This window comes from Cololabis saira, chromosome 22 (assembly GCF_033807715.1).
Source record: "Cololabis saira isolate AMF1-May2022 chromosome 22, fColSai1.1, whole genome shotgun sequence".
In the NCBI taxonomy this organism is placed as follows: Eukaryota; Metazoa; Chordata; class Actinopteri; order Beloniformes; family Belonidae; genus Cololabis; species Cololabis saira.
The window spans coordinates 37,064,622-37,087,314 of NC_084608.1; the positions used below are offsets into that span (position 1 = coordinate 37,064,622).

General features: G+C 42.2%; 1 protein-coding gene across 1 annotated transcript; it reads right to left on the minus strand.

Moving 5' to 3' along the window:
• Positions 1 to 7,755: 7,755 nt before the first annotated feature.
• alg14 (ALG14 UDP-N-acetylglucosaminyltransferase subunit) lies at positions 7,756 to 20,931 on the minus strand. The gene is made up of 4 exons (XM_061713538.1): positions 20,750 to 20,931; positions 15,003 to 15,166; positions 9,995 to 10,117; positions 7,756 to 7,994 (listed from the first exon to the last, which is right to left on the minus strand). Exons 1-4 carry the CDS (start codon positions 20,922 to 20,924, stop codon positions 7,764 to 7,766), a joined length of 693 nt encoding a protein of 230 aa, XP_061569522.1. The 5' UTR covers positions 20,925 to 20,931; the 3' UTR covers positions 7,756 to 7,763.
• Positions 20,932 to 22,693: the final 1,762 nt, after the last annotated feature.

The window sequence follows — 22,693 nt, forward strand, 5'->3', positions numbered from 1 at the left end:
AATCATCTTTTATAATCACTGCATCTCTAATAATCATCTTTTATAGTCACTGCATCTCTAATAATTATCTTTTATAGTCACTGCATCTCTAATAATCATCTTTTATAGTCACTGCATCTCTAATAATTATCTTTTATAGTCACTGCATCTCTAATAATCATCTTTTATAGTCACTGCATCTCTAATAATTATCTTTTATAATCACTGCATCTCTAATAATTATCTTTTATAGTCACTGCATCTCTAATAATCATCTTTTATAGTAACTGCATCTCTAATAATCATCTTTTATAGTCACTGCATCTCTAATAATTATCTTTTATAGTCACTGCATCTCTAATAATCATCTTTTATAGTCACTGCATCTCTAATAATTATCTTTTATAATCACTGCATCTCTAATAATTATCTTTTATAGTCACTGCATCTCTAATAATTATCTTTTATAGTCACTGCATCTCTAATAATCATCTTTTATAGTCACTGCATCTCTAATAATTATCTTTTATAGTCACTGCATCTCTAATAATCATCTTTTATAGTCACTGCATCTCTAATAATCATCTTTTATAATCACTGCATCTCTAATAATCATCTTTTATAGTCACTGCATCTCTAATAATCATCTTTTATAATCACTGCATCTCTAATAATTATCTTTTATAGTCACTGCATCTCTAATAATCATCTTTTATAGTCACTACATCTCTAATAATTATCTTTTATAGTCACTGCATCTCTAATAATCATCTTTTATAATCACTACATCTCTAATAATCATCTTTTATAGTCACTGCATCTCTAATAATTATCTTTTATCATCACTGCATCTCTAATAATTATCTTTTATAGTCACTGCATCTCTAATAATCATCTTTTATAGTCACTGCATCTCTAATAATCATCTTTTATAGTCACTGCATCTCTAATAATCATCTTTTATAGTCACTACATCTCTAATAATCATCTTTTATAGTCACTGCATCTCTAATAATCATCTTTTATAGTCACTGCATCTCTAATAATCATCTTTTATAGTCACTGCATCTCTAATAATCATCTTTTATAGTCACTGCATCTCTAATAATTATATTTTATAGTCACTGCATCTCTAATAATCATCTTTTATAGTCACTGCATCTCTAATAATTATCTTTTATAGTCACTGCATCTCTAATAATCATCTTTTATATGAATGAATGAATGAATTAATTAATCTTTATTTCGGCTTGTACAGAACAAGATGAAAAGGAAGAGAAAAAAAAAAATCAACATTTCTTTTGTCGAAAAGGTGTAGGCTGAAGCCGTAGCTTATAGTGCCTACCCTTTTTTCTTTTGATCAGCAAAAAAATATGAGACATTATCTTTTACTCAGTGAAAACAAACAATACATAAAGAAGAAAAAAAATAAATAAATAAGTTAGACAAAATATAAAATTGACATTTCACATCCTAGAATGTTTTTGATAGTATACTTTATAATTATAGTGTTTTATATTTATTTACAATATTTTCTTTAAACAATTTCTTAAACTTGACGATAGAGCGACACATTTTTAGGTTGTTATTACAACTATTCCAAATTTCTTTTGCCTTAACTGATGTACATTTCTTTTTAATATTAGTTCTTGCTGTCGTCATCTCAAACATGAGTTTCCCCCTCAGATCATAACAGGTTTCTTTTATCTGGAACAAATCCTGAATGTAGTTTGGAAGCAGTTTCTGCTGGGCTTTAAAGGCAAATAAAACAGTTTTCTGCTCTACTATATCATGGAATTTTAAGATATTATATTTAATAAAAAGATTATTTGTTGGTTCATAATAGTCGGTTTTATTAATTATCCTTAACGCTCTTTTCTGTAATAGAAAAATAGGGTTTGTATTTGTTTTGTAGGTGTTACCCCATATCTCCACACAATAAGTCATGTATGGAACTATGAGTGAGTTATACATCAAAAACTGTGCTCTTTGACAGAAAAAATAATTTGTTTTATTTACTATTGCTAGGGTTTTAGACATTCTTGATTTTACACTATTTATGTGTGATTTCCAGCTAAGTTTATCATCAATTATTACCCCCAGGAACTTATTTTCATATACTCTTTCTATTTCCATACCACTAATTTTAATTGTTATATGATTATTTTTTTTTCTAGTGCCAAAAATGATGAACTTAGTTTTAGTTAGGTTTAATGATAACTTATTCATATCAAACCATGCCTTCACATGTTTCAGTTCTCCTTCCACCACATTCAGCAGCTGTTCCAAATTCTTCCCTGAACAATAAAGGTTTGTATCATCAGCAAACAAGACATAATTTATTATTTTAGACACTTTACAAATATCATTTATATATAATATGAACAATTTAGGACCTAGCACTGAACCTTGTGGGACACCGAAGGTGACTCTTTCTAGTTCTGATTTATCATTATTTAACTCAACATATTGAAATCTGTCATCAAGATAACTCTCTATCCATGAATTGGCAATCCCTCTGACACCATATCTCTCTAATTTATTTAATAAAAGTTTATGATCTATGGTATCAAATGCTTTCTTCAGGTCAATAAACACCCCCACTGTATATTCCCCTTTCTCAATAGCAGTTGAAATGTCCTCTACTAGTTTCATCACAGCCATTGAGGTGGACCTGTTACCTCTGAACCCATATTGATTATTGCTCAGCAGATTGTGTTTATCTATGAATTTATCAAGTCTATTGACAAACAATTTTTCTATTATTTTTGAGAATTGAGATAATAACGAAATTGGTCTGTAATTATTAAAAAGGTGTCTATCTCCGTTTTTGAAGATGGGTATTACTTTGGCGGTTTTCATTTTATTAGGGAAGATTCCAGTTTGAAATGATAGGTTACATATATAGGTCAGTGGTTTTACTATGTTTACTATAATATTTTTAACTAAAGACATATCTATATCTGTCCAATCAGCAGACCTTTTATCTTTGAATTTATGCACAATATCAAGTATGTCTATTTCTTTAACTTCACTTATATAAATTGTATAATAATTTCGTTCAACTAGATCTACTAAGCCTTCCTTATTTGCCGGCTCCACAATCTCATTTGCCAGGTTATAACCCACATTTGAGAAGTATGTATTAAATTCATTGACTATTTCCTTTGGATTATTTACTGTTGTTTTTTTATCCTTCGTAAAATAATTGGGATAGTCTGCTTTGCCCTTACCTTTCCTAATTACACTATTTATGACCTTCCATGTCCCCTGTGTATTACTCCGATATTGTTGCAGTAATTTATAATAATGCTCTTTCTTCTGAATTCTTATAATTTTAATAATTTATTTTTATAAGTTTTGTATCTATTTTCGGTTTCTTTCGTTCTATGTTTTAAAAAGTTTTTATATAATAGATTTTTCTTTTTGCATGCATTTTCAATCCCCCTTGTTATCCAGGGGTTATTTTTGTTCTTGGGCTTTGCAGCTTGTTTTCTTAAGGGACAGTTCTTGTTATAAAGGTCCAGTAATGTGGCTAGGAAAGCATCATATGCTTTGTTGGGGTCTTTGTTAACATAGACCTCCTGCCAGTCCTGCTCACTAAGGTCCACATTAAGGGCTGCAATGGTTTCCAGTGTTTTCAATCTGGAAAGGTTATAGATGTTTTGCTTGGGTTCTTTTTTGGCCTTGAAGAAATTATGTAAGATGGCAAAAACGGGAAGATGGTCACTGATATCATTCAACAGCAGTCCCCCTGTTATTTCAATATCAATTTCATTAGTAAATATATTATCTATCAAAGTTGCTGAGTCTATTGTGATTCTGGTTGGTTTTAGTATTATAGGAAAGAGGCTACTGCTATACATTTGATTTATAAAGTCTATTGTTTTATTATTTCCATGTGGATTTAGAATATCTATATTAAAATCCCCACAAACTATATTCACTTTGTTATTATTTATATTACTAAACATATCAGCTATTTTATTATTAAATCTTTCTAAACAAGTACCAGGAGTTCTATATATGCAGCTGATCATTATATTTTTAGCTTTTTCGTTAATAATTTCAATAGTTAAGTATTCTATAAGATTTTCTATTTTATTTGACATGCTTTTGACCATTTTACATTTTAAAGCAGTATCAACATATATTGCAACACCTCCTCCTTTTTTACTGTCTCTATTTGTTGTAAACATCTCATAGCCATCAAGATCCATATCGTAGCCTTTGTTGTCATCAAGCCAAGTCTCTGAAATTGCTATAATGTTAAATTTCTTAAACTTCCCAAGATATTTTTTAATTTCTGTGAAGTTTCTGTATAGGCTTCTGCTGTTGAAATGCACTAGTGACAGGGCACCTTCCATGTTGACATTACTAATAAATTGTTCATCTGTATAGTATTCACAGTTATTACTCATAGTATTATAGAAATTATTGTCTGGATCAAGATTTTGGTCAATACCATAAAGTTTGTGCTCATTGCGATCAAAGGTTTTAAAATTCAAATTTTCATATTTACTATATAAACTGTTCACATTTCCCTCTAAGCATGATGTATCTGTGTCTGTGTCTATGATTTCTCCATCCTCCACTCCTCCAAACGGAAACAAATAATCCTCAACACAAAACGCCATAATTATTTTGTATGGGCAACAATTGCTCTCCGCACACACAGCCTTGCAGTTTGTTCCTTTTGTTCACAAGCAAGCACACACATACGCACACACCAGAATCAAATAACCGAATGGACAAAATCAACGCACACACGCAAACATGCTCACACACACACACACAGAATCCAGAATCCCCCCACAAAATAAACGAAAAAACAAAATCAACAAACGGCTTTCCTTAAACTTAAAGTCTGAGCCGCCATAAATCAAACACAGCCATGAATGCATGTCATTGTCCTCTGAGAAGAAAAAATATAGAAAAAGCATCCACTTCAGTTCGATACAAAAACATATCCATAAACAACAAAAACAGCACTGTCTTTCAGTTACTGTCCGTGCCATCAAGGCCAAGGTCCTTAAAATAAGGATAGGAAGCCCAAAACATTGTCTAGAAAGCCATTTGCGAGACCGGTCAAGTGGCAACGCAAGAATAAACCCGCTCCAAGCAGGGCGAGAATAATCCATGCAAAATATATAAAAAATCCAAGGAAAAAATACTCCATACAAAAAATGAATGCAATCCATGCCATCAGCATCTTCTCTTTCGAGTGGTAACTCAAAAGAAAAAATAGATAGAAAAATTAAAAGAGTGGAAAAAGGATCAAATAAACTTAAGTGGAGTTTCACCATATTAAACTCTAACCTTTGAGTCACGGTATAAATCTGGTTCCTCATTTGAACCGGGCTAGATCTTGCAGCTCTCTTACCGTGATCACCTTGCTTTCTTCGGGTGTAGATCCCTTTGTTTTAATAAAAACTTTGCAGTTTCTTACCCACGTAGCTTGGATTTTTTTCTGTTTCCACAGGTAGCGGGCCTCTCGGGCGATCTCAGCGTTCTTTTTTGTCAGATGTTCGTTGATGTACACCGCGGTCCCCTTCAGCAGCTTGCCCTGGCGTAGCAGCTCTATTTTGTGTTTCCTACTTACAAAGCGTATGATTATTGCCGGTTTGGCTTTGCTGTCCTTCCTGGGGAGTGTATGGCATGTCGCGATGCTTTCCTTCTGGATGGTCATATTTTTCCCTTCAAAGAAGTTTATTATTTCGGTTTCCAGCGTCTCCTGCTCTTCTGGACGCAGCTCCTCGCCTTCTTTGGCTCCTGGGAGCGTAGCTGCTGTTCTTGCGTAGGATCGATGCTTTGTCTCCAGCCCGCTTATAATCAGATCCTCCATTCTGGAATATTGTTCCAATTCATCAACTCTTCGTTCCAGACCATTGATTATTTTGTCCTTTTCTTTCAACTGAGTTTTTAGCTGCCTGACTTCACTCACGAGCTCCAGCAGCGTAACTTGCTGTTTAGCTACTGAGCTCATCTCTTGGGTCAGGTAATTCAGAGATTTTTTTATTTCCTCCATATCATCTTCAATTGTGCTCGTGACGGTAACTGATTGACTTGATGCTTTCTTTGGTGGCATCTTGTGTTCTTATTTTCGTTGCTTTTTAATTAACTTTTTACCAGTAGTTCGCTCCGTCCACGGCGGGTTTTGATCTCCGAAAACAGCTGATCCGTCCAACAGCTGATCCGTGTGACGTCACGTCCGCGTCACCCAAAAATAGTCACTGCATCTCTAATAATTATCTTTTATAGTCACTGCATCTCTAATAATCATCTTTTATAATCACTGCATCTCTAATAATTATCTTTTATAGTCACTGCATCTCTAATAATCATCTTTTATAATCACTGCATCTCTAATAATTATCTTTTATAGTCACTGCATCTCTAATAATCATCTTTTATAGTCACTGCATCTCTAATAATCATCTTTTATAGTCACTGCATCTCTAATAATTATCTTTTATAGTCACTGCATGTCTAATAATCATCTTTTATAGTCACTGCATCTCTAATAATTATCTTTTATAGTCACTGCATCTCTAATAATCATCTTTTATAGTCACTGCATCTCTAATAATTATCTTTTATAATCACTGCATCTCTAATAATCATCTTTTATAGTCACTGCATCTCTAATAATCATCTTTTATAGTAACTGCATCTCTAATAATCATCTTTTATAGTCACTGCATCTCTAATAATCAACTCATGGAGTAACTAACCTAATGCCAGACAAATCCTTAACAACACAATAATTAATAATAATAATACAGATATTTATGCAGGTTCCTGGAAATGATGGGATTTTTCAAAACGGAGAGGGGGAAATATCAGTTTTTGAGAAATTTTGAGAAAAAAGACGAAATTTTGAGAAAAAAGTCGAGAAAAAGTTGAAATTTTGAGAAAAAAGTTGAAATTTTGAGAAAAAAGTCGAGAAAAAGTTGAAATTTTGAGAAAAAAGTTGAGAAAAAAGTCAAAATTAAAAAAAAAAATATCGATAAAAAGTCAAAAATTTGAGAAAAAAGTTGAGAAAAAGTTGAAATTTTGAGAAAAAAGTTAAAATTTTGAGAAAAAAGTCAAAACTTTGAGAAAAAAGTCGAGAAAAAGACGAAATTTTGAGAAAAAAGTCGAGAAAAGTTGAAATATTGAGAAAACATGATGTCACTCCTCCATGTCCTTTTATTGTTTTTATTTCATTTTGATGAGATATTTACATAAAAATATACAGTAGAAAGAGTAGAAATAACACAAGTCCATCTCCTGATCTGGTGTTTTCAGACCACCCTCCCCAGGAACACAGACCGGGGTATCTGGTGTTTTAGAGGTTTATTGGGGTTTATTGGGGTTTATTGGGGGTTTATTGGGGGTTTATTGGGGTTTATTGGGGGTTTATTGGGGGATATCTGGGGGTATTTAGGGCTAGTTTTCAGACCACCCTCCCCAGGAACACAGCTCCGGGGTATCTGGTGTTTTAGGGCTTTATTGGGGGTTTATTGGGGTTTATTGGGGTTTATTGGGGTTTATTGGGGGTTTATTGGGGTTTATTGGGGTTTATTGGGGGTTTATTGGGGGTTTATTGGGGTTTATTGGGGGTTTATTGGGGTTTATTGGGGGTTTATTGGGGTTTATTGGGGGTTTATTGGGGGATATCTGGGGGTATTTAGGGCTAGTTTTCAGACCACCCTCCCCAGGAACACAGACCGGGGTATCTGGTGTTTTAGGGCTTTATTGGGGGTTTATTGGGGGTATTTAGGGGTATTTATGGGTATTTTTTACACAACCCTCCCCACAAACACAGATCCGGGGTATTTGTCCCTCAGTCCGGCCCACTGGACCAGGAAAACGTGGGCTAGCGGGTACAGAATCCTCCCGGTCAACGACAGAGTCTGGACCCGACACAGCGACTCCACGTAGACGATCAGAACCTTCTGGACCCCCAGAACCCCCAGCAGCAGGGCCGTAACCACGGGGGGGACGCAGGTGCCCGGCCCGTTACACAAAACCTGCAATAAAACAACAATTAATAATAATACAGGGCCGTAACCACGGGGGGGACGCAGGTGCCCGGCCCGTTACACAAAACCTGCAATAAAACAACAATTAATAATAATACAGGGCCGTAACCACGGGGGGGACGCAGGTGCCCGGCCCGTTACACAAAACCTGCAATAAAACCAGAATTAATAATAATACAGGGCCGTAACCACGGGGGGGACGCAGGTGCCCGGCCCGTTACACAAAACCTGGAATAAAACCAGAATTAATAATAATACAGGGCCGTAACCACGGGGGGGACGCAGGTGCCCGGCCCGTTACACAAAACCTGCAATAAAACAACAATTAATAATAATACAGGGCCGTAACCACGGGGGGGACGCAGGTGCCCGGCCCGTTACACAAAACCTGGAATACACCAGTTTTTATGGAGTAGAAGAAAGTCTTCAAAAAGATGTGTCCATGTTAGAACTATTGGTATATAATGATAAACATTTGTATATAAATAAAAGAGTTCTGCTGTCACACACGAGTCTGATAAATGATTAGAGTTAGGATTGTTTTATGTGAGTATGAATCTAAAAGTCTCATGAATAAAACTCTAATTTCTACGAGTCTTCACTGTGAACACGAATTTGTTTGTGGCTACGAGTTTAAAAACTGTTGGAATGACGTCACAGAAGAAACAGGAGAAACAACGGAACCCTGAACGATGAAGCTGAGGATGCTGGGAACAGAGCAGCTAACCGCCGCTAATGCTAACCACTGCTAACGCTAACCGCTGCTAATCGCCGCTAACGCTAACCGCTGCTAACACTAACCGCCGCTAACGCTAACACGGACACGGACACCGCCAACGTCGCTAATGCAGACGCTGCTTACGCAGACGCCGCTAACGCAGACGCCGCTAACGCTAACCACTGCTAATGCTAACCACCGCTAACGCTAACCACCGGTAATGCTAACCACTGCTAAAACTAACCACCGTTAACGCTAACATGGACACCACTTACGCTAACACGGACACCGCTAACGCTAACGTGGACGCCGCTAACGGGGACGCCGCTAACGACGCCGACAATGCTAACGTGGATGCCGCTAACGCTAACGTGGACCCCGCTAACGTGGATGCCGCTAACGCTAACGTGGATGCTGCTAACGCTAACGGGGACGCCGCTAACGCAGACGCCGCTAACAAGGACGCCGACAATGCTAACGTGGATGCCGCTAACGCTAACATGGATGCCGCTAACGCTAACGTGGATGCCGCTAACGCTAATGTGGATAACGCTAATACTAACGTGGACCCCGCTAACGCTAACGTGGATGCAGCTAACGCTAACATGGATGCCGCTAACGCTAACGTGGATGCCACTAATGTGGATGCTGCTAACGCTAACGTGGATGCTGCTAACGCTAAGGTGGACCCCGCTAATGCTAACGTGGATGCCGCTAATGCTAACGTGGATGCCGCTAACGCTAATGTGGACCCTGCCAACGCTAACATGGATAACGCTAACGTGGATAACGCTAATGTGGATCACGCTAACGCTAATATGGATGCCGCTAACGTGGATGCCGCTAACGCTAACGTGGATGCCGCTAACGCTAACGTGGATGCCGCTACCGCTAACGTGGATGCCGCTAACGCTAACGTGGACCCCGCTAACGCTAATGTGTATGCCGCTAACGCTAATGTGTATGCCGCTAACGCTAACGTGGATGCCGCTAACGCGGACCCCGCTAACGCGGACCCCGCTAACGCGGACCCCGCTAACGCTAACGTGGATGCCGCTAATGCTAACGTGGATGCCGCTAACGCTAACGTGGATGCCGCTAATGCTAACGTGGACGCCGCTAATGCAAACGTGGACGCCGCTAACGCTAACGTTTTAACTAATTAACCCTCCAACATTTATTTCATGAAATTGTACTGTTTTAAATAATATACAGTTTATGTACATAAAGACAGACTGCTTTAGCCGACAAGCTAGCAACAGTTTCTCACCATATCAGGTTTGATCTTGAACACCAGGGGAACACAGAACCAGAAGGCGTTTAAGGTGCTGAGAACCGAGGAGAACCAGGACTGGTGGACTTCCCTGCTCCGGGGAATCCGGTGGACGCTGAACTAAAACATAAAAATAAAGAATTAAATAAATAAATACAGGACTTCCCTGCTCCGGTACACTACCACTAACAGAACTGGTACCAGCAGGGGGCCGGTACACTACCACAAACAGAACTGGTACCAGCAGGGGGCTGGTACACTACCACTAACAGAACTGGTACCAGCAGGGGGCCGGTACACTACCACTAACAGAACTGGTACCAGCAGGGGGCCGGTACACTACCACTAACAGAACTGGAACCAGCAGGGGGCCGGTACACTACCACTAACAGAACTGGTACCAGCAGGGGGCCGGTACTGGTACCACTAACAGAACTGGTACCAGCAGGGGGCCGGTACTGGTACCACTAACAGAACTGGTACCAGCAGGGGGCCGGTACACTACCACTAACAGAACTGGTACCAGCAGGGGGCCGGTACACTACCACTAACAGAACTGGTACCAGCAGGGAGCCGGTACACTACCACTAACAGAACTGGTACCAGCAGGGGGCCGGTACACTACCACTAACAGAACTGGTACCAGCAGGTGGGCCGGTACTGGTACCACTAACAGAACTGGTACCAGCAGGGGGCCGGTACACTACCACTAACAGAACTGGTCCCAGCAGGGGGCCGGTACTGGTACCACTAACAGAACTGGTACGAGCAGGGGGCCGGTACTGGTACCACTAACAGAACTGGTACCAGCAGGGGGCCGGTACTGGTACCACTAACAGAACTGGTACCAGCAGGGGGCCGGTACACTACCACTAACAGAACTGGTACCAGCAGGGGGCCGGTACTGGTACCACTAACACAACTGGTACCAGCAGGGGGCCGGTACACTACCACTAACAGAACTGGTACCAGCAGGGGGCCAGTACACTACCACTAACAGAACTGGTACCAGCAGGGGGCCGGTACACTACCACTAACAGAACTGGTACCAGCAGGGGGCCGGTACTGGTACCACTAACAGAACTGGTACCAGCAGGGGGCCGGTACACTACCACTAACAGAACTGGTACCAGCAGGGGGCCGGTACACTACCACTAACAGAACTGGTAGTAGCAGGGGGCCGGTACTGGTACCACTAACAGAACTGGTACCAGCAGGGGGCCGGTACACTACCACTAACAGAACTGGTACCAGCAGGGGGCCGGTACACTACCACTAACAGAACTGGTACCAGCAGGGGGCCGGTACACTACCACCAACAGAACTGGTACCAGCAGGGGGCCGGTACTGGTACCACTAACAAAACTGGTACCAGCACGGGGCCGGTACTGGTACCACTAACAGAACTGGTACCAGCAGGGGGCCGGTACACTACCACTAACAGAACTGGTACCAGCAGGGGGCCGGTACACTACCACTAACAGAACTGGTACCAGCAGGGGGCCGGTACACTACCACTAACAGAACTGGTACCAGCAGGGGGCCGGTACACTACCACTAACAGAACTGGTACCACTAACAGAACTGATACCAGCAGGGGGCCGGTACACTACCACTAACAGAACTAGTACCACTAACAGAACTGATACCAGCAGGGGGCCGGTACACTACCACTAACAGAACTGGTACCAGCAGGGGGCCGGTACTGGTACCACTAACAGAACTGGAACCAGCAGGGGGCCGGTACTGGTACCACTAACAGAACTGGTACCAGCAGGGGGCCGGTACACTACCACTAACAGAACTGGTACCACTAACAGAACTGATACCAGCAGGGGGCCGGTACACTACCACTAACAGAACTGGAACCAGCAGGGGGCCGGTACACTACCACTAACAGAACTGGTACCAGCAGGGGGCCGGTACACTACCACTAACAGAACTGGTACCACTAACAGAACTGGAACCAGCAGGGGGCCGGTACACATCACTAACAGAACTGGTACCAGCAGGGGGCCGGTACACTACCACTAACAGAACTGGTACCAGCAGGGGGCCGGTACACTACCACTAACAGAACTGGTACCAGCAGGGGGCCGGTACTGGTACCACTAACAGAACTGGTACCAGCAGGGGGCCGGTACACTACCACTAACAGAACTGGTACCAGCAGGGGGCCGGTACTGGTACCACTAACAGAACTGGTACCAGCAGGGGGCCGGTACACTACCACTAACAGAACTGGTACCAGCAGGGGGCCGGTACACTACCACTAACAGAACTGGTACCAGCAGGGGGCCGGTACTGGTACCACTAACAGAACTGGTACCAGCAGGGGGCCGGTACACTACCACTAACAGAACTGGTACCAGCAGGGGGCCGGTACACTACCACTAACAGAACTGGTACCAGCAGGGGGCCGGTACACTACCACTAACAGAACTGGTACCAGCAGGGGGCCGGTACACTACCACTAACAGAACTGGTACCACTAACAGAACTGATACCAGCAGGGGGCCGGTACACTACCACTAACAGAACTGGTACCAGCAGGGGGCCGGTACACTACCACTAACAGAACTGGTACCAGCAGGGGGCCGGTACACTACCACTAACATAACTGGTACCAGCAGGGGGCCGGTACACTACCACTAACAGAACTGGTACCAGCAGGGGGCCGGTACACTACCACTAACAGAACTGGTACCAGCAGGGGGCCGGTACACTACCACTAACAGAACTGGTACCAGCAGGGGGCCGGTACACTACCACTAACAGAACTGGTACCACTAACAGAACTGATACCAGCAGGGGGCCGGTACACTACCACTAACAGAACTGGTACCAGCAGGGGGCCGGTACACTACCACTAACAGAACTGATACCAGCAGGGGGCCGGTACACTACCACTAACAGAACTGATACCAGCAGGGGGCCGGTACACTACCACTAACAGAACTGATACCAGCAGGGGGCCGGTACACTACCACTAACAGAACTGGTACCAGCAGGGGGCCGGTACTGGTACCACTAACAGAACTGGTACCAGCAGGGGGCCGGTACTGGTACCACTAACTGAACTGGTACTAGCAGGGGGCCGGTACACTACCACTAACAGAACTGGTACCAGCAGGGGGCCGGTACACTACCACTAACAGAACTGGTACCAGCAGGGGGCCGGTACACTACCACTAACAGAACTGGTACCAGCAGGGGGCCATTACACTACCACTAACAGAACTGGTACCAGCAGGGGGCCGGTACACTACCACTAACAGAACTGGTACCAGCAGGGGGCCGGTACACTACCACTAACAGAACTGGTACCAGCAGGGGGCCATTACACTACCACTAACAGAACTGGTACCAGCAGGGGGCCGGTACACTACCACTAACAGAACTGGTACCAGCAGGGGGCCGGTACTGGTACCACTAACAGAACTGGTACCAGCAGGGGGCCGGTACTGGTACCACTAACAGAACTGGTACTAGCAGGGGGCCGGTACACTACCACTAACAGAACTGGAACCAGCAGGGGGCCGGTACACTACCACTAACAGAACTGGTACCACTAACAGAACTGGAACCAGCAGGGGGCCGGTACACTACCACTAACAGAACTGGTACCAGCAGGGGGCCGGTACACTACCACTAACAGAACTGGTACCACTAACAGAACTGGAACCAGCAGGGGGCCGGTACTGGTACCACTAACAGAACTGGTACTAGCAGGGGGCCGGTACACTTCCACTAACAGAACTGGAACCAGCAGGGGGCCGGTACACTACCACTAACAGAACTGGTACCAGCAGGGGGCCGGTACACTACCACTAACAGAACTGGTACCACTAACAGAACTGGAACCAGCAGGGGGCCGGTACACTACCACTAACAGAACTGGTACCAGCAGGGGGCCGGTACTGGTACCACTAACAGAACTGGTACCAGCAGGGGGCCGGTACACTACCACTAACAGAACTGGTACGAGCAGGGGGCCGGTACTGGTACCACTAACAGAACTGGTACCAGCAGGGGGCCGGTACACTAACACTAACAGAACTGGTACCAGCAGGGGGCCGGTACACTACCACTAACAGAACTGGTACCAGCAGGGGGCCGGTACACTACCACTAACAGAGCTGGTACCAGCAGGGGGCCGGTACACTACCACTAACACAACTGGTACCAGCACGGGGCCGGTACTGGTACCACTAACAGAACTGGTACCAGCAGGGGGCCGGTACTGGTACCACTAACAGAACTGGTACCAGCAGGGGGCCGGTACACTACCACTAACAGAACTGGAACCAGCAGGGGGCCGGTACACTACCACTAACAAAACTGGTACCAGCAGGGGGCCGGTACACTACCACTAACAGAACTGGTACCAGCAGGGGGCCGGTACACTACCACTAACAGAACTGGTACCAGCAGGGGGCCGGTACACTACCACTAACAGAACTGGAACCAGCAGGGGGCCGGTACTGGTACCACTAACAGAACTGGAACCAGCAGGGGGCCGGTACACTACCACTAACAGAACTGGTACCAGCAGGGGGCCGGTACACTACCACTAACAGAACTGGTACCAGCAGGGGGCCGGTACACTACCACTAACAGAACTGGTACCAGCAGGGGGCCGGTACACTACCACTAACAGAACTGGTACCAGCAGGGGGCCGGTACACTACCACTAACAGAACTGGTACCAGCAGGGGGCCGGTACACTACCACTAACAGAACTGGTACCAGCAGGGGGCCGGTACACTACCACTAACAGAACTGGTACCAGCAGGGGGCCGGTACTGGTACCACTAACAGAACTGGTACCAGCAGGGGGCCGGTACACTACCACTAACAGAACTGGTACCAGCAGGGGGCCGGTACACTACCACTAACAGAACTGGTACCAGCAGGGGGCCGGTACTGGTACCACTAACAGAACTGGTACCAGCAGGGGGCCGGTACACTACCACTAACAGAACTGGTACCAGCACCTTCGTACCTGCGGGTCGGTCTCTGCCGGGTCGGTCCCGGTCCGTCTCTGCTTCTCAAAGCTGCAGATCTTTTCTTCACTCATGCGGTCGGTGTCAGCGATGATGTAGGTTCTAGGAGAGTAGACAGTGGACATGGAACCCAGCAGACGCAGAATCTCCGTGGTGTGGCCTCCTGGAACGGACCAGAGAAAAATTATTATAATATATTATTATTATTATTGAAACAAACAAACAAACAAACAAACATTATATTGGAAACAAAATACCATAAAACCAAGTAAAACTAACACAAAAACGTTTCTGGACTAAACTGGTTCAGAACAAGCTTAGAGAACAGGAAGTAGTTTGTACCAACAGGTAACAGAATCTCATGTGGAGTTCTCAGGAGTTCTCAGGAGTTCTCCAGGGTTCCATCCTGGGACTGTTTAACATCTTCATGATCTCTGGACCAGATTATAGACGAATCCAGCGAAACCCGGAAGTCGAGTGGCCGCCATTACTGCGGTGGCGGCTCCGCTCCTCCGCTCCAGCCCATAGACATATACGTATATAGATCCATGCTCCGCTCCCATGGATCTATTACTCCGCTCCCTGCCAGGCTCTCTTAATGTATTTGTATCATCGGAACACTCCTGTCCCGTCACGTGCATTTGTTTTGATAGTGAATGAAGACGGGACGGACTGTCAAAACCACTTTTCTGTTTCACCAAGTGAACAGACGGAACGCAAAAAAAGATGTTAAACTGCTGGAAAGGAACTGGAATTTACTGGGATACCTTAAACAAGGAAGCCAGGGAGCGGTATATGGAGAAAATAATGATTATTAACGGTCTGGATCCATATGAAATCACTACTAAAGAATGGAGCTCCGATGAGGATTTACTGCCGCAGTTCTGCAGAACCACCGTCTTACTACCTTGTTTAGTGTTTGGCAGCTGCTTTGGTAAATGTTTGACTCGCCATGTGTTTCAATAAATTAGTATAATAGTACAACATACAGTACATGTTTTGTATCCCTCTTACTTCTCTTTTCTTTTTTTTTGACTGCTATATTATGTGGAAGAGGCTCCATGAGCAATATTTTTCTTTTCCTCGTGAGATTATTTTTTTCTTCTGCAGCTACAAATAGAGTTAATATTTTTTCCTCAACAAACTAGTTTTATCTGCAGATTGGGGTTATGTATGTATGTATTCTGTATCATCCGGAGCTGAGATAGTTCTGCCCTTCAATTAGAGACCTGTAATTGCGTTTTTTTTCGTCATCGGACGCCAGGCGATCAATAAAATATTCTTGGATACCTAAAATAAAACAAAACATAAACAGGTAATATTTAATTGTGCAGACATGCCTCGTAAGGAGAGGAGGTGGAGAGAGCTATATTACAGTGTTTAATCATACACTCCCTTATCTCCCTATTCCTCTATTCTTTCCTGCTTATCGCTCAAACAAATCATTATTTATAAATTAACATCAGCATTAATTTAAGATACCTTCATTATTTATGGAAGGCCACTGTCTAACATCATCAATCCAGCTATAATGATGCTGTAGAGCGTCAGGTTACAATAACAGCGCTGCGGTGGCAGATTGACACCTGCCACCGCAGCAATGGCGCCGCCGCAAGATGGCGGCGCACACAAACCGGTCGCCGGATTCGTGTATAGAGAACATAAACTACCAGTTATGCAGACGACCAGTGTTGGGACTAACGCGTTATTTAGTAACGCGTTACAGTAACGCTGTTGGTTTTGCGGTAACTAATACTGTAACGCATTACTTTTTAAATTCAGTAACGCAGTTACCAAACGGTGCGTTACTCCGTTATTTCTGGTGAGAGTGAAGCTTTTTTTCCCCGGAGACCGGAGGAAATGTAGTGTTTATTCAGAAACATGACGGTCATGAGCCAAGAGAAGGAGAGTTTCCAACATGGAGATATTGTCATTACAGTAATCCCTGGTTTTTTGCAGGGGTTATGTTTCTAAAAAGAACCCGTGGTAAGTCAAATTCTTTTTACAATTATTATAGAAGGTTCAGATTGCAGAGATCAGTCACCGCCTCACACGTATTTAACTCTTCTGCGCCGCTGCATCCCGACTCTGTAGCGTCTTTTTCTCCTAAAGCCTCTAAAGGTGCAGGAGGGTTTTTACCAGAGAAGAAAATAGTTATAGGTCGTTGTTGTTGCTCTTTTTTCTTCTTATAAAGCGACACCATGGATTATATCTGAGACTGTAATGAACGATTCATCAAAGGTTCTTGAGCTGCTGCTGAAGCTCATTGGTCGTTCTCAGCTTGTTGCTAAGCAACCAACGTTATTGATACAGGAAGTGAAGAATCGGGGAGACTGTTTAGCCAATCAGAATGCAGAACACGAGGCACAATGTAAATCCATACAGAACCTGCTGGAATGAAGCTAGAGGGGATTAATGGAGCATTTAAAATAATGTTTTTATTTAAAGTAACTAAAAAGTTACTTTTCATAGTAACGCATTACTTTTTGGTCTAAGTAACTGAGTTACTTTTTAATGAAGTAACTAGTAGCGGTAACTAGTTAGTATTTTTCAGTAACTAGCACACTAACACTGGTGCAGACGCAGGTTTATATTAGAGTCACCAGGAGACTGAGGCCTGTACAGGCTCTTGGTATTAACTACCGTAGCTATGCAGACGACATGCAGGTTTATATTAGAGTCACCAGAGACTGAGGTACAGGCTCTTGGTATTAACTACCGTAGCTAAAAGACGACATGCAGGTTTATATTAGAGTCACCAGGAGACTGAGGCCTGTACAGGCTCCTGGTGTTAACTACCGTAGCTATGCAGACGACATGCAGGTTTATATTAGAGTCACCAGGAGACTGAGGCCTGTACAGGCTCTTGGTATTAACTACCGTAGCTATGCAGACGACATGCAGGTTTATATTAGAGTCACCAGAGACTGAGGCCTGTACAGGCTCTTGGTGTTAACTACCGTAGCTATGCAGACGACATGCAGGTTTATATTAGATTCACCAGGAGACTGAGGCCTGTACAGGCTCTTGGTGTTAACTACCGTAGCTATGCAGACGACATGCAGGTTTATATTAGATTCACCAGAGACTGAGGCCTGTACAGGCTCTTGGTATTAACTACCGTAGCTATGCAGACGACATGCAGGTTTATATTAGAGTCACCAGGAGACTGAGGCCTGTACAGGCTCTAGGTATTAACTACCGTAGCTATGCAGACGACATGCAGGTTTATATTAGAGTCACCAGAGACTGAGGCCTGTACAGGCTCTTGGTATTAACTACCGTAGCTATGCAGACGACATGCAGGTTTATGTTAGAGTCACCAGAGACTGAGGCCTGTACAGGCTCTTGGTATTAACTACCGTAGCTATGCAGACGACATGCAGGTTTATATTAGAGTCACCAGAGACTGAGGCCTGTACAGGCTCTTGGTATTAACTACCGTAGCTATGCAGACGACATGCAGGTTTATATTAGAGTCACCAGGAGACTGAGGCCTGTACAGGCTCTTGGTATTAACTACCGTAGCTATGCAGACGACATGCAGGTTTATATTAGAGTCACCAGGAGACTGAGGCCTGTACAGGCTCTTGGTATAAACTACCGTAGCTATGCAGACGACATGCAGGTTTATATTAGAGTCACCAGAGACTGAGGCCTGTACAGGCTCTTGGTATTAACTACCGTAGCTATGCAGACGACATGCAGGTTTATATTAGAGTCACCAGAGACTGAGGCCTGTACAGGCTCTTGGTATTAACTACCGTAGCTATGCAGACGACATGCAGGTTTATATTAGAGTCACCAGAGACTGAGGTCTGTACAGGCTCTTGGTATTAACTACCGTAGCTAAAAGACGACATGCAGGTTTATATTAGAGTCACCAGAGACTGAGGCCTGTACAGGCTCTTGGTATTAACTACCGTAGCTATGCAGACGACATGCAGGTTTATATTAGAGTCACCAGAGACTGAGGCCTGTACAGGCTCTTGGTGTTAACTACCGTAGCTATGCAGACGACATGCAGGTTTATATTAGAGTCACCAGGAGACTGAGGCCTGTACAGGCTCTTGGTATTAACTACCGTAGCTATGCAGACGACATGCAGGTTTATATTAGAGTCACCAGGAGACTGAGGCCTGTACAGGCTCTTGGTATTAACTACCGTAGCTAAAAGACGACATGCAGGTTTATATTAGAGTCACCAGAGACTGAGGCCTGTACAGGCTCTTGGTATTAACTACCGTAGCTATGCAGACGACATGCAGGTTTATATTAGAGTCACCAGGAGACTGAGGTACAGGCTCTAGGTATTAACTACCGTAGCTATGCAGACGACATGCAGGTTTATATTAGAGTCACCAGGAGACTGAGGCCTGTACAGGCTCTTGGTATTAACTACCGTAGCTATGCAGACGACATGCAGGTTTATATTAGAGTCACCAGGAGACTGAGGCCTGTACAGGCTCTTGGTATTAACTACCGTAGCTATGCAGACGACATGCAGGTTTATATTAGAGTCACCAGAGACTGAGGTACAGGCTCTTGGTATTAACTACCGTAGCTAAAAGACGACACACAAATATACATGAGTCATGTATGTATATATAGTAGTGATGCACCGAAATGACAATTTGTGGCCGAAACCGAAACTGAAAATAATAATAAACACTTGGCCGAATACGGAACATGGTTCTTCTGCAGTTTCTCATTTATTTTGCCAATTTTTTCACCATTGCATAAATCAAATAAATTTGATTTAGGCTTTTCAAAGAAAAACATATTTTACAAAATTACAAGGTAGAAAATATTTATTGAACATAAAAAACTGAACATGTTTTAATTTCCAGCATTATGTTGTTTTGGTTCCACCTCCTGGTGAATGTTGGTAAAATTCTTATGTGGTTACTTTTTGGTTGGCCAACGATTTATGTTTGTGGTGCAACAGTTACGGAGTGGCCAGTCTATTTCCTTATTTTACAACGTTATTAATTGTTCGGTTTTTTCCCACTTATTCCACCGAACAAGGAAGTGTTTTTTTGACATTTTCGGCCGAACAATTTCAGTTACCGAACAATCGGTGCATCACTAGTGTATGTGTATATATATATATATATATATATATATATATATATATATAATATTACAATATTCTGGGAATCTTAATCTTTAGCTGTAAACCATAATCAGCAATATTAAAATAATAAAAGGCTTGCAATATTTCAGTTGATTTGTAATGAATCCAGAATGGATGACAGTTTTGTTTTTGTAATTGCATTACAGAAAATAAAGAACTTTATCACAATATTCTAATTTTCTGAGACAGTCCTCTGTGTGTGTGTTTTTATATATATATATATATATATATATATATATATATATATATATATATATATAACACAATGTCACTAGGAGACTCTACATCAGTGTTTCTCCACCCTGGTCCTGGTCCCCACTGTCCTGCAGGTTTTAGATGTTTCCCTTCATCATCATCACACCTGATTCTAATTAATGATCCTCATTAACGTGTTATCCAGGTCTGTTAATGACACAGGTACTTTATCAGGGTGTGATGAAGCAGGAAACATCTGAAACTGGATCATATTTTAACCTGTTCTGTTTTATTTATTCATGTCGGTTTAAATCGTGACGTGTGTGACCATAGACATATATAGACATATATACATGTCTATATATGTCTATGTCTGTGTGTTTCCACCGCCACCGTGACGTGTATCATCGTTACCTGATCCCGCCACCACCAGAACCGACACCTTTCCCTTTCCTGGTCCATGTCGGAGGTTCGGTCTGGTCCTGAGGACGATCCAGACCCGAACCAGGACCAGCAGAACCAGTAGAACCAGTATTAATCCCAGTAAACCCAGCAGACCCGGAAAACCTGCTGTAAACAGAGGCAGCATGACGGATCCTGGACGGACGGAGGCCGCGGAGGGACACACGGACCCAGCTGCGCGTTTCTGCTGCTTCTTCTTCTCTGGTTTACTGGCGGACCGCAACCAACTTTAATGTGACACCGCCCCCTGCTGGTCCAGGACTGGTACTACATCAGGTTACAGTCTAGACCAGGGGTCTCAAAAGGTCTCAAGCCGCGATCCTGGAGCCGCCCTAGTGGCTCCTGGAGCTCTTACAAAAATGTTTGACCTTTTTTTCCTTTTTCACTCCTTTTTTTTTTCCTTTTTTTCTTTTTTTCTCCTTTTTTCTGCTTTTTGCTTTTTTTCTTCTTTTTTCCTTTTTTTTCTTTTTTTCTTCCTTTTTCCTTTCCTTTTTAATCTCGATATTTCGAGTTTTTTTCTCAAAATTTTGACTTTTTTTCTCAACATGTTGACTTTTTTCTCGACATTTCGACTTTTTTTTCTACATTACTCGACATTTCGACTTATATAAAAACATGCAGCATGTGTTTGTCTTCATTCTAATTTTGACTTTTCATTTTTTGCGGCTCCAGTCATATTTTTTTTTGTGTTTTTGTGACTCCTGGAGCTTTTTAGAAAAGGTTTAACCTTTTTTTTTCTTCTCTTTTTTCCTTGTTTTTTTTTTCTTTTTTCTTTTTTTGTTCCTTTTTCTTTCCTTTTTAATCTCGACATTTCGATTTGTTTTTCTTGAGATTTCAACTTTTTTCTCGAGATTGTACTTCAACATTAATATCGACATTCTGACTTTTTTATATATCCTTTATTTAACCAGGTAAAAACTTTTTTCTAGACATTTCAACTTTTTCCTCTACTTTTCGACTTTTTTCTGGAAGTGCATAATGAATAAATAAATCTCCCCCCAGTTCTAACTAATATAGAAACATGCAGCATGTGTTTCTTCATTCTAATTCTGATACAAGACTTTTCATTTTTTGCGGCTCCAGAAATATTCGTTTTTTGTGTTTTTGGTCCAATATGGATCTAAAACATGTTGGGTTGCCGACCGCTGATCTAACTCAAAGGAAAATAATAGGGGAAGAAAAGAAAGAAAACAACAAAAAAAAAAGTAAATAAATGAGCAAATAAATAAATAAAATAAGATAATCACATCTATATTCCATTGTCTAGCCCTGTCTCTTTAAGGAAGACAAGGAGTGTCCTGAAATAATACCTCATTTTCTCACGGGCCACGGTTTTAATTCTGAATTAATAATTCAGAATTAAACTATTTTCCTTGGAGTTTACATGGAAATAGTAATTCTGAATTGAGGTTTCCATGGAAACACGTTTGATGGTCTTTCTCCAATTCCTCTCCAGGTCTGGGGGTTGAAGGTTCTGATTGGATAGGGGGGGGACCGGAAGTTAAACTACCGGAAGAAAAACAAGAAAAAAGTCTAAATGTTGAGAAAAAAAGTCGAAATGTCGAGAAAAAAGTCGAAATGTTGAGAAAAAAAGTCGAAATGTCGAGGAAAATAAGTCGAAATGTCGAGAAAAAAGTCAAAATTTCGTGAATAAAGTTTTAATGGCCACAGTTACATGATGTTTTTTAATTCGGAATTAATGATTTGGAATTAATAATTCAGAATTAAACTATTTTCCTTGGAGTTTACATGGAAATAGTAATTATATATATATATATATATATATATATATATATATATATATATATATATATATAGCCTTTATGTAATCTATGGGACCACAGACCGACAGAAAGACCGGAATTAATTTAAAGCGGAATGAGTGGATAATTTTTT

Excerpts from the sequence above, each read along its gene's own strand:
- alg14 (XM_061713538.1), bottom strand. The coding sequence starts at position 20,924 with ATGCTGCCTCTGTTTACAGCAGGTTTTCCGGGTCTGCTGGGTTTACTG. Across the intron at positions 10,118-15,002 it reads CGGCAGAGACCGACCCGCAG|TTCAGCGTCCACCGGATTCC; the intron begins GTACGAAGGTGC and ends TTTATGTTTTAG. Across the intron at positions 7,995-9,994 it reads TCAAGATCAAACCTGATATG|GTTTTGTGTAACGGGCCGGG; the intron begins GTGAGAAACTGT and ends GTTTTATTGCAG.